General features: G+C 38.8%; 1 protein-coding gene across 2 annotated transcripts in view; it reads left to right on the forward strand.

The window, feature by feature from the left end:
- Positions 1-15,822, forward strand: part of ARHGAP6 (Rho GTPase activating protein 6) — a 331,853-nt gene extending 316,031 nt beyond the window's left edge. For both annotated transcript variants that reach the window (XM_086768124.1, XM_086768132.1), the window contains exons 10-13: positions 4,705-4,802; positions 10,931-11,193; positions 12,867-12,947; positions 13,724-15,822. In XM_086768124.1, the coding sequence (XP_086624250.1) occupies positions 4,705-4,802; positions 10,931-11,193; positions 12,867-12,947; positions 13,724-14,430 (1,149 nt within the window). In that variant the 3' untranslated portion in view covers positions 14,431-15,822. The remainder of the gene's footprint in view (positions 1-4,704; positions 4,803-10,930; positions 11,194-12,866; positions 12,948-13,723) is intronic.
- Positions 15,823-16,825: the final 1,003 nt, after the last annotated feature.

Here is a 16,825-nt window from a genome sequence, read left to right on the forward strand (position 1 = left end):
TTCTTTTCTGTTCTCTTGCTGAAGCGAGGAAGTTCTTCATAAAAGGGATGATGACCTTGGACTTGGGCATGTTGTTTACTTAAGATGCAGCTTAGTTAAATCGCATTCCTAATGCCTAGAAGTTACCTGGACGGTTCATTCTGTGGTTTTACCTTTTCGTCTTTTTGTCAGCTCAGTATGACTTGTGCCTGAGAGAGCCCTGCTCTGGGGTAGCAGAGGCCACTCAGACCTAGTGATGGGCACTATCCTGTCTTCATTTTATATGCATGTATGTCTTAACAAAACCAATAGTCTTGAAAAGGTGAAAATAGCTTTAGTTGTATCTTGAAACTAAGCAGCACTCTATGTTACACTGAGGAGATCAGTTTCCAAAGCAAGAGGAACAACACTCTGGAAACCTCCTTTAGTTAGTACTCCAGCAAAGCTGGGTGCTGGATACCTTGATGGGAGAAGATGGACAAGGCTGGACTATGGGAACGTGGTAGTGATGGCTGCATAGTACTGGAAGGGGAAGATTTCAATAGGGAGAAGAGCTTGAGGAAGCAGTCACGAGCCCTGCCTATCAGTCTTAGCCTCAGATGTACTTCTTTGTGGTTTTCTTGTCTTTTCCCTCACTCTATATTGCCTTTCATTACATCTTTTCCTTTATTTTTATTCTTCTTCCAGTGAGACACTCAGCAATTTTTTTTCCTTTTTTTTTTTTTTAATACTTTTCACAGTTTGGGGAAACTTTAGGTGCTCTTCTTCCTTCCACAGCAGGAAAAAAACGTGACAGAACTGCACTCTTGTGCAAAGGTCTGCTAGCCCAGAGTGTGGATAGCACTAGAAAGTTTAAAATAATACTTGAATAAGAATACTTGCAATACTTCAGGTTTTCTTATTGTTGTTTCTCTTTAAGAACATTTTACGGCAGAGCCACATCTCAGCGCATAATACTTCAGGCACACATTCAGACTCCCGGTGTGGAAAGGGTGGGGCTTGGGGTTAGACTAACCTACGTATGGTCTGTTTTCATTGTGATGGATTTATTCCTTTATCTCTTTAATGCTTGTATTTTCAGCTGAAGATTAAACACAACGTGGAAAAAAGAGGAGTTTTCTTTTCTTTTCCAGAGTAGCATTTTTCACATTGCGGAAGGAGATTAGAATCAAATTTCAAAATGAGAGGCTAGCTGCATGTGAGAGAAAGACAAACCTATCTCAGATTCTCTCCTGAAAGCTGAAATATATTGATGTGAAATTTATAGAAATGTCTAACAGCTGAGCATCGCTGGGTGCTTTCACTCTTCCCATTGCCATAGTTTTAACAAATAACATGGCAAATGCTGCCTGTTTGCTGGAGTATTGTCTAGACTCACACATGGTACTTGATCTGTAGGATTGAGTCAAAGTGCTCATAGTTAGTGTTTATAAAGCTTCTACTTTTTGTCTTTTTCATATTTTCATTGGCAGCACAGAGAGACTGTTTGTATGCTGAAGGTAATTAGCCCAGTGCATCATTTGGTAGTAGACTACACTTGTATGTGTAATTGTGATAAAACTCTGATCATTTGAAATCAGGCAGCGGCAATTTGTTTTCCAAACCTATAGGAGTGGAGCCAAACCAGAACTGCTGTTTATACTTGACATTTATGCAACTTACAAAAAGAAAACCATCTGGACTCAAGCATTCAGCTACAGCTATAACATACAGTGCATTGCTGCTAAGGTGTTTTTGTGTATGAGTTGGGTTTTTTTGTTTTTCTTTTTTTTTCTGTTACTTCTGTATATGAGGAGGTTGTAAAACTCTGATTGGCTTCACCATTGAAACTGGAACAATATTTGTGAAATAAAACCTAGGAAATCAGGATGTGTTGTGGCACCCAGACCACAATATCAGAATGATTCTCACATACTGGTGTGTCAGGCAGGATGTGTTCTTCTCAGAACAAACCAGGATACTGGGGACTGTTTTTAGTAAGAAGTTATAATTGACATCAGTAATATGCAAACATGTGGATTTAATACAGAAGATGGATTCTGACCTTGTTTCATTGATCTTAAGGCCTTTCATATACATTTCTTACCCATTTCAGTGAGTCTTAGGGATGCATTAAAATGTACAAAGGACTGTTCTTTCCCAGTACCTGATCTATGCCCAGCAGCAGAAGGTGGGGAAGCACAACTCAACCACACTTTGTCTCATTGGTTTTGACTTGACATGGAGGATGGAGAAGAGCAGCTTGGTCATGCATTTTCATCTCCTAGTGCCCAAATCCAGCCCTGCTGCAAAGAAGCACTACATAGTGTCTGAAATGTCTTAGTTTTTCTATTAGAGGCTATTGTGGCCTCCCCACTGCAGAGGCAGTCACACACTGCCTCCCTGTGCCATGTCAGTAGCAAAGGACAGCACAAAGGAGCCACTTCAAGGGTCTTTCCACCCTTCTGTGTCTCAATAGCTGTGACTCTTATGTAGCACCCAGCTCCAGAATCTCAGAAGTCTCCTACTCAGCCCCAGAGCCTTCTGATCCATCCCAGTATGTGCTCAACAGCTGTTATTTCAGCAGTGCCTTGACTTCCCTTCTGTCCCTGAACTTCAAGTTCTCATCCATCTACTCAGCCACAACTGCCAGGTAAACAATTGATTCAATAATAGTTATTGCAGCTCTGTAACATCTTCCTGAGATATCAATATAGTAGTTCTCTGTAAGTGTAAGTTTATAATTGCTTACATATCATTTCTACACATGCAAGTTAGTTTAATTGAACTGAAGTAAATTGCTGTGCAGGAAGAAAGCTAGCAGTAGCTAGCAAAAAGACCATCAGTACAAATGCAGTTGAAGGATCCTGGATTAATATACCCTCATTCACTCAGATAAAAGTCATATAACTCAATAGAACTGCTAAGTTTGGGTTTTGCAGATGCTTTCAGTCAGAACTGAACTTCCTGTTGGAGCTTTTTCAGATTCATTTTTATGGAATGAGAGACCGATTTTTTTATTTTTTTTTTTTTATAATGGATTTTTTTTTTTTCTGACGAAGTCCTCAGTAAGTTGTTACAAGTTCATCAACTTGATATAAAGCTGAATAGTAAGTTACATACAGAAAGACATGATTCTGCTTTACCATCAAGCTTTATCTGAAGTTTACTCTACTGTATAGAAAGGCTGTCGAAACAGAGAAGTTACAGCACACCAGGTTTCCAAAAATGTATTCCTATAAAGAGAAGATAATTTATTTAAAGACAGATATATCGATGGCCATCAGTAAGATATTCTTTCAGCTTAGAGGCTAAATACAATTTTTAAAAAAGGAATATGTGGTCACACAAGTTTTTCATAGAGATTTTGGATCGATTTGAATTAAATGATGCATATCTTCATTTATTTTCAACTTATTTCCTTTTTTAAAGAAATATGCCTTTTCTGTAACTTGACTCCCTGAATACCTCCCAAACTGAGGTATTCCCCTGAGGAATCTATTAGTAGTTCTATTCTTGTTTTCCAGGAAATGTCAGGGAGAAGAAATGGCCCATGCAGTGTGACCTGAAGGTCAAGAGATTCAGGCTCTGACAAATTGCATCCAGAAGCATATTGCACAGTTGGTGACCCCTTGCTAAGATTGCCTTTCTTTCAGCTCCATCCGTCATGAGTGAACCTAGCTGTTAGTTCAGGTTTCTCAGGTGGTTTCATCTGTTTCAGTGCTTTGAAGGTTGAGTTGAATGTTCCACTGTGATATGGACAAACTCACTTAAGGATTGATAAGACTCATGTGAAATGCAGTTGCAAGCACAAAATTGTTGGGCAGGTTTTGGAGTGCTATTGCTGCTACCTGCATGGGAGATGTTGCTATATCCTGCAGCAGCTGGAGCTATCAAGTGTTTTGAAGGTCCATCTCTGTATAAAGTGCGCTAGAGAGAGTTAGCAATTCAGAAGGCCGATCTCCAAAGAAGATGACACAAATTCTGGCTGAGCCTGTTGCTACTACCCGAAGTCCAGAGTGACTGGACATCCAACAGGACCCACTTGTAAACTTGAGTTATGGATGGATGGATGGACTCTGTAATTACTCAAGTTCTGACTGACCATAAGCAGGAATTTAAATGCTTCTAGATCCCAGGATTTGGCCATATGGAAACCTGAACATTAAATGTTTATAAGGCTTCATTTAGAAAGAATGTTGACCTTTGTCAGCTCTTACTGAAATGAGCAATTGAAGAACTTCATAGATAGAACAGTTACCATGAAATTTCCATATGAGGAGGACATAAATAAGTCAAGTGCCACAGAATATATGAAGAAACATTCTCCTTCCTGTGTAATCACAATTCACATTGCTTCTAAAAGAAGAGAAGTACAATTGCTTGGTATGGAAATTTGTAAATATTCCCAGATCTTTGAATGGGGATGTAAGGTGAAGACTTTAAACTGGAGCTTTTGAGATGGCAATACATGAGTAGTCCCACTGTTGTTATCAGACATCCCAACTGGATACTAATGGGTTATACAACAGTAATCAGCATTTGACATTGTGCAAAGTGATCTTTAGTCCTGTTTCACCTATTGTTACATTAAATTTCTCTTTTGAGTGGAAGCTTCTGAATATTTGTTTTATATACTCTCTGCAAATGTACTTGTACTTGGTCTTTTAGATAAACATAGTACCAAAAATAATGCATGTGATAGGATATTAATCTCCAACTAAGTATTTTTTGTGGTCTTCATAGGTTTCCCCTGACCTGCAGAATGAAGTGCTTATTAGCCTATTAGAGACTGACCCAGATGTTGTGGACTATTTGTTGAGGAGGAAAGCTTCCCAGTCATCGTGAGTAATCTGTTTTTTCATCATCCCTGTTTCTGCTGGGAATTTGTATCTCCCACTGGAAGTGTTCAAAAGGTTCTAGTTTTCCACAGCTCTTCTGCGCTGTCTACAGTGGAGTAGAAATATCCTCCCCATTATTATACAGACTTTGCCAAAGAAATTACGACTCTTGTACAGTGTTTTCTAAAGACAAATCTTGTTTCCCGATTGAGAGGAAAGATTGCGTTCTGCTGCAGAGAACAGAATGACATGTACATAAAAATATTCAGTGTACTATTATCTGACGGGATGTATTCTAGTGATCTACTGGTTCATGTTCTGGGTTTGTTGTAGTTTCCAGTAACGGGAGGCGTGTATTACACTACCCTTGAAACACACCCAAGAGTGCCTTAACACAATCACGGCTAGCCCTTTGACCCGTTTGTTGTTCTTTTCCTATTGTATACACGTAGGACGTTGTAAACAAGTCAACTTCTGCAACAGCAGGGCTATGGAGACTCTTTGGATTTTATTTAATTGTATGCTTTATGAAAGATCTGAAGAGAAAAAAAATCACACTGATCACTGTTGCAGTTACGATACATAACATATTCCAACTTTGTGTATGGTGTATATATGCCTACACTCGTGTGCCTTAACGCTATGAGTTTGTACATTTGGATTATCAGGATTCCTGGCTTTCTCATGGGACACACAGTTATTGCCTTTATTCTAGTGAATCCTAGTATGTCAGACCCAAAAATCACAAAATTTGACAAGCTTGCTCTAAGTAATTTTGAAGAGGTTTCCTAGACTCTAAACTCTCTGGAACAGATCGGGCTTTGTCTTCCTGTGCGTGGAAAGTGCCTAGTGCATTCAGAAGATAATTAGAATTGAATTTGTACAGTCAGTTAGCTATGATTTTTTTTCTCTCCCTCTGAACATTGTATAGTTGGAGGTAATGTAATAGTGTGCCTGGCTTTAAAGGAAGAGGTATAAAAGAAATAATATAATTAACACATGGAGGAAAAAGCTTTCTTTAATTATGAAAGTTAAACACAAAAATACATGCAGAAGATATCCTTTGTTCTAAAGGATTTTATTAGTTTGTTGACTTAACCACATGAACACATAACATGCAGTAGCAAATTACCACAGATCATCTGATTTGTGGTAATTGTCTCTGTGTGTTTTCTCAGCGTACCACAGACATGAAATAATTTCAGTTAGTTGATGTCTGACTGACAAGTAACCATGTGTGTATTTAGATCACAGTAAATGCAGGGTAGTTAGAGGTAGGCTAGCTGTCTTTTATACCTATTTCACATTTGCACAGAGCAAAGACCACAATTAGGAGAGACACTGCAAATCACATGATATGGTAAAGTCTGCAGAGACTTACTTCTTTAGGCCTTCAGTTTGGGATGATCAAATTATTTCTAACTCAAGCTAATAAAAACCCTCATACTGGATTTCACCATCTATATAATATAAAGACTTAAAATTGTATCTCACATGTGGCTACACATATCAATTGAGCATAAATTTGTCGCAAATCATTGTGAATGTAACAGATTATTGTTAGATCCTGTTTCCTTTAAGTTAATTGACCTTTCCTTGAGCTTCCTTACTTTTCAGCCAGCATGCACACCTACAGGAGAAAATGTACAATGCTGGTCACGACTGAAAAACAAGGGGTTTTGTAAGAAAAGGTTGCGAAATCAAACAGGAACAGATAGCTAGTACCAATTTATTGTATTTTCAGTAATGGGCAGGTGGAGTATCACTAAGATAGTAAAAACTTCCTATCTGTCATTTTTCTTCTACTCTGCTATCATGTAAGTGATTTATTCTTAATGTTCATGAGATATGTTTTCACTGTGATTGCAATGTCTTGATTAAGATATTCCAGGCAATTAGAGGAATGTTGCTTAGTGTTATTGCTAGGAGTGTGATGCTCTTAAGAGATTAATCTATTTCAAAATGAAATGTCAATTTTGAGGCTATATATTTGTTGATTATTTTTCCTGTAAGAAATGTGAGGTAGCAGACAACAAGTAGATGTTTGTATTGATATGATAAAAATGGCCCTTTAAAATACATCCTTACTACTCTTGGAAATTTCCTGGTCATGTACTCAAGATCCAAATTTGGATCCATGGAACAGAAGACTTTAAGTATTCTTGAGAAAACTTTCATCAGAAAAGCTAATTGGCTGCATAGTGTAGCGTGTGGAATCAACTTCAAGACACCAGTATCATATTATTTGTTCTGAAGGTCCTGCTTCTGCAGTTGCCCTCACATCTCTGGTTTTGATGTCATTACAAATGTTTTCTTGGGTCTGATCTAACAGAGAAAATGCAATCTCTTTTCCTCCCCAGAGAAGGACAAATCAAATGTTCCTCATCTTTCAGTTCTCTTAAGAGCTGAGCATCATGAATGGTGTGTCAGGGAGTTTATGGAAGTTGTTCATGGTAAAGCACTAATTACTATTGGCAGCAATTATGAAGTGTGCTTTTGTGGATGACTTCACAACTTTTTTGTATGTTGAGTTGATGACAATGGAATTGGGAGTTTCCAGCTGTAAGATGAAGCATCTTCAGACTAACACAAAAATAAAATCTGTTTCTTATGATTATTGCTTATCATGGTTAGTAGTCCTTTTAGAGTAAATGAGTTTCAAAGTTACCTAATTTTCGAATGGTTTTGGATGGTGATAATGGGTTTTAATCCATCCTAACCTGTGGCACAAAGATGAAGCTATACAGTAGGCCATACAGTATGCCTAAATGCAGTTTTCAAAGCTGCAGAGGCTCCCTCAATCAACTGAGGCCTCAACCTTGTTACTGTAGCAACCACAACATAATCCTGTAATAATCTGTTTTGTTGGTGGCACCTGTGCTGCTCAAATACGTGTGGAAATTACTGCTGCATGCTGCTAAGCCATCACACTCCATATGATTTGCCTCTTGTGAGACGTAATTGTTTTCCCACTCAGAAGCTTTAAGATAAAGGATTTCTGCCAAAACCAGAAAGGGATTTCCTGTTTTGATGACCTTGATGCCAGTAGAAAAGTAGGAATATGCCCAGTAGAAATAATTACTAAAATTTTTCCAGTTCACTAATACAAGTAGACTCTGGTAGATAACATAAATTCAGAAGGACGCCAGTTAAAAAGGAAAGCGCAAGACTCCTTCATAGCCTAGTTGATTTTTTTTGGTTTGGAATCTGAAATAGTATTTTTGAACACATGTGGCATAGATTCCTTCTGCAGCTTTCAAATCTTTCAGTTTGTACATAACCACTTTTAAAATCTTTTCCTTAATATAATTCATGACCACTAGAAAATACTTTACTTGCCTTCCCATTTTTCACATTTGATAGTACCTAATCTTCTGTTATTCTTTGTGGAAACCATAATCTGCCCTTATTCATAGACTGCATAGAGATGAGTGCATATCTTGTGCAGTATTTACATTTGCCTCCCAATTTAGTTTTCCCGCAGTGTATGGGTAGAGAATCTCATAGCTATCCAGGGGAAGATGAATTTTGAATTTTAGTAAACATCAGTTTGCCACTGAACTCAAACCATAAAGCAAACAGATGCAAAAGTTTTGTTTTAAGGAATGTGGAGAGTTCATTCTTTATTTGGAATTATGGGAGCCAAAGTCTTTTTGCAAGTTGTGTTTTATTTTCTTTGTGAAAAGCATCGTAAAGCTGCAAATGTATGAGATCAATTTCCAGCTTTGAAATATTCAATCCATTTTGATGGTTTCTTCTAATAAGTTTGGCAGAGTCCACAGGCATTTTCTTTTATTTTTTTTTGTTTTGTTTTGGTAACTGTTTTTGCTAAACAAATTTGAAAGTGATATTATATGTATACAATTGGATAGGCTTACTGGCAGAAACTGTAAATGAGTTTAGAAACTTGAACATTTGGATCTTTCCAAAGCCTTGAAGCTTCCATTCAAGTAATTTTTTTATCAGGAGCTCTGTCTTGAGAAGATATAGACTATAACAGATCATTCAAGGTAAGACATTAAAATCAGTGTTTCACGAAGCTCAAGTTTATGTTCCCACGTTCTTTCATTTCCATTTCCCTTTATTCCTCGTGTTACCTTGCCATGGCTAAATGGTGGTATACCTCTCTCTTTGCCCTGTGCAATATAGTTAGGTTTTGCTCCTGCGAAGATTCACGTGCGATAAACCTTACTGGTCTCATCGTTAGTGCTAGGTATGTCTGTATGCTAGCAGGATGAGGTTTAGATGACATTCAGTGTATAAATGCTGCAAAGATAGATATTTGGTCATAGGGAACCTACTGATACCAACATTTCTCCCCTTTTCTCTCAAGTCGTTCTGGTTCTTTTAAAATTCTCAAGACATTGCTTAAATCTCATCTTAACTCACACTCACTGCACAAGTTTTTTTTTAGCACTTACGAGGGCAGAAAGAAAGGAGCAAGGGACAAAAAAAAAAAAAAAAAAAAAGAGAAAAAAAATTTGTGATAGAATTGTACATATTTAAAAGGCAATAATTCTGCAGAGTGTGGGTGTTTATAGATTAATTTACATTGGACTAATCTTCAGAGGAGAAGTTGAGATGGGAAGTTACATAATTGAGGCATTATTTACTTGTTTTTTAATGACTGCCCAACATTACCCTACTAACCACACTGGAAGTCTGGGACAGTGCTACTTTGCCAAATGGAAGCTCTGGTTTTGTGAGCTGGACTTAGTTAAGGTTCAAGATCAGTTCAGTGATGGATTTCTTGCTAGGAGTTACTGAGGAGTAAACTTAGTTAATTCATTCCCAACACTTTATGGTTGTTCTTATACTGGGGAAAAAAAAATTTAAAAAGGAGTATTGAATAACATAATAATCATGATGTTGAGTGTATATATTTCATGTTTGAGACATGCAGTATGCAAATTGGCCAGGAAAAAAACCCAACAACTTGAAAGTGGTGATAAGTTTTGTCATTATTTCTATATTAATATTTAGTGTGCTGTGGCTAGCCTGTCTTACCACTGTATCTTTTCTTTATTTTCTTTCTTCACTTCTGTTTCATCTGTCTGGAAAGAGAGTTCTTGTTCCATAACAAGTAATGTGCTTTGGCTGCTCACACAGTTCAAGCTCTCTTTGGATTTGCCTCTGAGAAAAGGGCTGCCTGTTTTTGGTACACATTTACAAGAAGGAGCCTCCGTCGTATCACATGCAGTTAGAGCAGATATTAATGTGAGGTCACTGAGGGAAGTGTTTGACTCAAGAGAAGCAAAAGATAAGAAACAAAGATCAAGGTGCAGACAAATTAAAAATGAGTATTACAAACAGAAATTAGGCAGGACCAATAGGAAAAAAGTTGTGTTTCATTACAGAGTATTTCTACGTATTCTTTGGGAGGTTCATTGACTGCCTCCTATCTGTATAGTAAACTATAACAGTTCGAGAAATCTCCCTCAGCATTCCTAGCACATTTCAAAAATGAGAGTTGTTTCTCTGAGACTTGACTGCACTTTGGTGGGGGTTTTCTTTGCTGTCTTTTGTCAAAATTAAAGGCAGGTCATGCTGTTGGTAGGTGAAAGGGTAAAAGAAGTTGTAGAAGTTACTAGCAGAGCCAGTTGTTTGCTGCTCCCATCAGAAGTATGGTAGATACATCTGCGTGTCCTCTACAGAATATTTACTTTCTGATATCTCCAGAAGAGGATTCTTCTCACAGTGTGAGAGGCTAGCAAAGGTTTTGTTTTCTCTGACTGTGTAATACTTCTGGAAGAAGTGCTTTTAGCATACTGCTTAGCATCAAACTAATCCTCCCTGTCATGCCCTCAGATATACTGTTGCAACAAGCTAAATTGTCAAGGTAACATAAGGAATTGATTCACTATTTAATTTCCTGTGGTGAACTGTACGGTTGTGTGGTTTTTGTTGTTTTCTTTCTTGACAGCAACATCTTTTGATTTTTAGTGGCCTCTGCTGGCTACTTCATGGCAAAAGTTCTACTCATAGAAAATTCACCTCTGTACTGCTCTCATTTCAGCAACTGTGATCATATTCCTGTATTTGATTTTATTTGTATGATGTCAAATTGCACATGCATCTGTGAACGTAAAGCATTTTTCACTAACAGTAGTTTGTTTATCAAAATTTCTCAGGAGCCCTGAGATGCTGCAGTCAGAAGGTTCCTACTCCACAGGAGGAAGACATTCTTCCACAGACTCCAACAAAGCTTCAAGTGGAGATGTTTCCCCTTACGACAACAACTCCCCAGTACTGTCTGAGCGCTCGCTGATGGCAATGCAAGAAGAAGTTGCCCGCAGCCCAGATAAGCTGTACAAGGTACCTGAACAGTACACGCTGGTTGGACATTTGCAGCCTAAGACAAAGGAGAATTCTTCTGCATCTCAGGCTGGAAAAGGTAGAATACATCCTGCTTATGTTCCTCCTCCTCAGCAACTAATGGGGGTTTCTGAAAGAACTGAAAAGTGTCTGCTCTGTTTTATCATCTTCCAGGACTTGAGGAGCAATAGTGTAAATAGCCGTACAAGAAATGACTGGCCAGCATCCTTTTTTTGTGTTGAACCTGAAGGGTCTGTACTCAGTCCTCCTCTTTAGCTCAGCCAGCTGTCAGGGATACTCTTAGTATGGCATTTCTCAAAACTTGGAGCTATTATTTAGGAAAACAGAATTATGTATGTCCTGCTTTTCAGCCTGTCTGTGACATCTTGGCAAGGACTGATTTCTAGTCCTGCAAGATTATGGTCCGGACTTTGGAAAAATCTGAAATTTTAAGACATCAAGCTACAGATTTTCTCCAACTGAAAAGAATGACCTCAGCACTCACTGGAGAACACAGCAGAGCTGCACAGCTTTACATCTGCTACCAGTTATACACCTTGCAGTACTAGTGCAGGGATCCATAATTTCCATGGCTATCTAGGGAGCGCACACCTGAATGATTTCTTCTGTAAAGAACTGTAGTTTAAACTGATAGTTCACCAGCACTTCAAGATGCTTTTCATTTAAAAATATTTTTTTTAAATTGCATTCATGAAATGCATATTTAGTGAGCCAAACTTTAAGAACTTTCAGTGCTTAAGGATGCAGATAACTGGTGGTACTTTTAAAACCATTTCATTTCAGAGGTATTGGTTAGGCACAGTTATGTGCTTTGTAATGCCAAAGAGCATTTATCTTCTATATTCAGCATCTAAATCTCTGAACAGGTTTCAAAATTTGGTCGGATTTCTAGTGACTTACAAACAGGAAATTACGTGAAGTTTTATGATATTAACAATTTTGGACTTTAATATACATCATGATACTGGACCAAGACAAATTACGAAATTCCTTTACTGCCAGTTGGAATCAGGAGAAGGCATGAAACAGTTATAATCAATCACAATGCCTGATGCACACTTTTCATTAAATCTCTATTTTGTGAAGCAGTTTCGTATAAGACCCGAGTGATGCTGCAGGTTGATAGAGCATGACTTATAGTCACCCCTGGGGCTGGGGCTGCCTGAGGAAACTTTGTCATGCTTTCCCATGAACTGCCTTCTGTTGACCAAATCCTCCTGTTCTTGTACAAATCTTATACAACCTGGAACAGGTTGCCCAGAGAGGTGGTGGATGCCCCATCCCTGGAAATGTTCAAGGCCAGGTTGGATGAGGCTCTGAGCAACCTGATCTAGTCGGGCATGTCCCTGCTCCTTGCAAGGGGTTGGACTAGATGACCTTTGAAGGTCCCTTCCAACCCTAACAATTCTATGATTCTATGATTCTGTGAAATCCTCCAACTGACTTCAGTAAGGCAGAAGACTTACGGGGAAGTTCCGCTCTCTCAGCAACCTTGGGTGTCCTGCCCATGCAGAGCTCACTGAATCCTTTACAGGATCTGAGCCTGAAACAGCAAGTAACTGTGAACAAACACATTTGAGATGTTTGTTAGTGCACGGTAAGTCAGATGCTAGTATATGTTAATGACTCTTAATACCTTACGTAAGTTTTACTGTTCCATTTATATGTTTCTAAATAATGGCTTTAAGAAGATTGATTCATCATGATCTTCCTGCTCTTACTGCTATTTAGATATTTCCGAAGATCATTTTGATATCTGGGGAACTTGGCATTCAACGCTGAAAAGTGGCTGCAAAGATCCAGCAATGACAGGTCAGTTATTTGTCAAGTTTTAAGCCCAAATCTAGCAAAGACATAAACCATTTCTTGGTTTTGAGAAATTGCGGTGAAACCAGTAGGAGAATTCACATTGTCCAGAGGCAGACATTGACTGTTCAATGAAATACAGAGAAGCGCAGTGTTTATAGAAATGCGGCGACATTTCAAACTGTCACGAGATAATTTAAAAGTAATTTTAAAATTACTACCAAAAATAGTTTTATATTCTTCAGAAAGTCATTGGAAGGTGGATGGCCGGTGGGAATTTGAGAGCGGCTGCCACAGGTGGCACGAGCACAGGCTGTGAGGTTGGCAACCCTGAGTGCTAACCCTGCAGCTGGCTGGCATGGTCTCACCAAGTCCCTGAGCCATCCTGTCTTTGTTTTTTCTCCTGTCTGCACCCACCTCACAGAGGACCTGTGAGACTGAGACACTCCCCTGCTTTTCAAGCCTTTGAAAGATGTTAAGTCCTGCAAGGTTTTATGTCAGAGCAAAGTATTAGTGTCACCAGGTAATATATTAGACAGAGTTCAGATAGATGGAGGGCTGCTGCTCTGTGTGCCCTGGGGCTCAGGGACCCCCAGGCTGTGTCCCTGCTGCTCAGATCCCCTCACCTCAGGTGGTGAGGTTGGTACACCTTCAGTCACATAGCCTGATGGTGAAAGCCCCCATCCCTTTTACATCGTGATGCAGGGGAAAAGCGGTAACTTGCTAAATGCCACATAAATAATTATGCAGACTGACGTTTCCTTTCTCACTCTGGCCCTCAGGTTCTTACGGGAACATCTATGAAAGCAGCTTGCTGCGACCCGGACAGTGCTCTCTTTCCCAGGGGAACCTCGCCATGTATTCTCCTCGGTGGCAGGGCAGCTCCTCCGAATTGGATACGGGCAGGCAGGTCATGCGAAGGAGCCAGACGACCGCTGCCATTCCCGAGTGTCAGCTCCATCCCACGGTGTCCCATGTGTGCAGTAACCCACAAATCGAAGTCAGCAGTAGGAGTTCAGATCTGTCACACTCAAAGTCAGAGCGGCACTTGACTTTAAGCAGTGTGGAGGACCTCAGTGAGCGTGAAACGAACGTGGGTTGTTCGCAAAGCACAGCCAAGCCCTCCTACAGAAAAGAGCGACCACCTCCCCCCTACCCAGGCCCAGCAAAAACAAGCTCTGGGTTGTCACAGAGATCAAGTGTTTCTGCAACGTTGCACTCTTTGTGGAGACACCAACGCCAAGAAAAAAGTTCAGGGACCAGAGCAGCTGGAGGACCACCAGCCAAAGCCTCTGACCAGGCCACCTCCCGGCAGGAGCGACTGGCCTCCAACACCCAAGCTGGTCACATCTATTCTGCAGCACCTCACAGTCAGAACAGTAAAAATGTTTCAGAGGCAGACTGGCATGATTGGCAAAGGGAGAGGTGGCAGATTTGGGAGCTACTATCAGCTGATAATCCCGATGCCCTCCCAGAAACCCTCGTATGATTGGACTCTGCAGAAATGCCACTCATACTTATGCCTCCGTCTCATAGGAAAACAACGGTGACATTGGGAAACAGCGAGGGCTTGTTTGATTTGTACCAACTGCATTGCATATACTTTTTTGAAACTTTGTTCACTTTAATTTCTTAACAGCACTGTCGGGCAGTCCATTTACAAATACAGTACGTTCCTGGTTTTCAGCAAGCTTTTGAGAAAAAAAAACAAGATGAAAATTTTGGTCTAATAACTCTGTATGCATACGCTGTGTGTAAGATAAAACTGTTGCTTTAATGTTGCTAGAAATGTATTTATATATCTGCAGTTTTGATGATTGTATATTCTGTAATGGGTATTGTATGATAATCATATCTTATGTTTTCATATACAGATGTCAATCAATCGTGACTGCTTTTTTAAAAAAATCACTGCACTTACGTTACCGTGACATGCATTGGAATTCTATAGAAAGTGCACAAGCTGGTTTCTGTGCTTATATAAAAAAAAAACTTTTAAAGGAGGATGTTGTCCTTCTTTTCACTGCCTATTGAAAAACACTAAAATAGAGTGGAACATGAAAAGCCATATATTTTATAAGGGTAGTAGTGAAGTTAGAGGGGAAAATAACAAATATTTTTTTTCTTATAAATATATTTGCAAACAAAATTAAAATTTGATACAAGAGTGTAAAATATTTTTTTTAGATTCTGGTAGGAAGCAACTCAGAGAATCAACTAAGAGCAAGGCCGTGCCTAAACCAACTAAGGACATAGTGCAAAGGTCTGCCCTCCCATTTTAGAGGAAACCCAATGTTATGTATACAGGATATAATATATATATTTATAAATGTATGATTTTATGTATTGTTCTAAAACAATAAACTGGAATCCAAATTTCAGAAAACCAAACCCAATAAATTGAGGTCTGTAACAACTGCGAAAGAATATGGCTTTTCCTTTGAAGTAACAAAGCTTCAGCATTAAGAACATTAGAGAAAGGGAAAAAAAATGCAGACAGACATACGAAAGGGAGTCACAGAGGGTTTCAGAAATGAACAGGACGTTTGGAGAAGTTCACAGCTGCATTTCTATAAATATTGTGCCAAAGTCTGAGTCGATAGTGCTTCTTCAATAACCGTGTGTTGCGTTGTTAGATGTTGCTGTTTTATACACGTTCTGGTGTTTTTAAATTGCTGAATTGTTTATGGCCAGCAGGTGGCAATGTACGTCAGTATTCCAGAGAAAATGCTTTTTATCACTTGATAAGGGAAAGTGTATCATATTAAAATAATTTTATAAAACATATTAGTCTTAATTTTAATGAAGACTTATTCAGTGATGTTGTCTTTTAAGTTCTATCTTGTGCCATAATGATGGAATAAAAAGCTAAGCAAAATAATGAGCATATTTTTTGCTCCTTTTTTTTTGAAGTAGGGTTTATGTAAAAATGGATGTGTTTTTATTACACTCTTGAGTATCTCTGTCAAAAACATCTAAAAGGCTTAGGAGCCTATGGACCACTTTCACATATGACTCAAATATACAAGATTCAAGGTTTTACATGAGTTTTAGGCTTAAAATCCATCATATAAAGAGCCTGCCCATCACATCTCCATTTTCCTACGTGGAATTATAAGATAAAAGCACCAGCCTAAGTAGAAACAGGTAGGATTTGGCCTTTGACTGTTGTAGTACTGTTGGCTGGCCAGCTTTTTTTTATGAATACTGCATCCAGAATAAATCTCAGCTCTGTTCTTCTGGTGGTTGTAAGGATTTTCCAAATACAGTCTTGATTCCACACTTCATAGGAAAAAGATTCTTACAAGTACCTTGTTGCAGCAGCTCTGTGTCAATTTATTACCCAAAAATCCTACTCCAAATTAAAAAGATGGTGGAATATAAGCAAGGATGAAAAAGGGCTCTCACAAGCAATTTTCACTGTTTGATCTTGTCTCAATATTATCCCAGGCTTGATACAGGTTTTTGCTCCAGGGAATTAAAGCTCCCTAATAGTCCTCAAAACCAAGCATAGAGTAAATCCTGCTGCAGAAGATACTCTGTTCACTAGATGTCCATCTCTTTCTTATGAATCCCTTTCTAAATACAGCAGCACCTGCACATTTTTAAAGGAAGATGTCTAATGATTATTCAGCCTCATAAAAAGCTTGCTTTTTGCCAGTACCTCGCTCTGTACATACATGTATATATGTGTGTATTACCGTCTATATGGAGTTTATGTGAAAACGAAGAACAAAAAACATGACCACTGCTGGAGGACAACCTTGTCAGCACACATTTCAATATACAATTGCTTGGGGAAAAGAACAGATACAGAATAAATTCCAATGAATTTAAAATAACACTTGCCAAGGTGACATCATTTCTGTCTGTTATTTTCATTT

This window comes from Chlamydotis macqueenii, chromosome 1, assembly GCF_036417535.1.
Source record: "Chlamydotis macqueenii isolate bChlMac1 chromosome 1, bChlMac1.mat, whole genome shotgun sequence".
NCBI classification, from domain to species: domain Eukaryota; kingdom Metazoa; phylum Chordata; class Aves; order Otidiformes; family Otididae; genus Chlamydotis; species Chlamydotis macqueenii.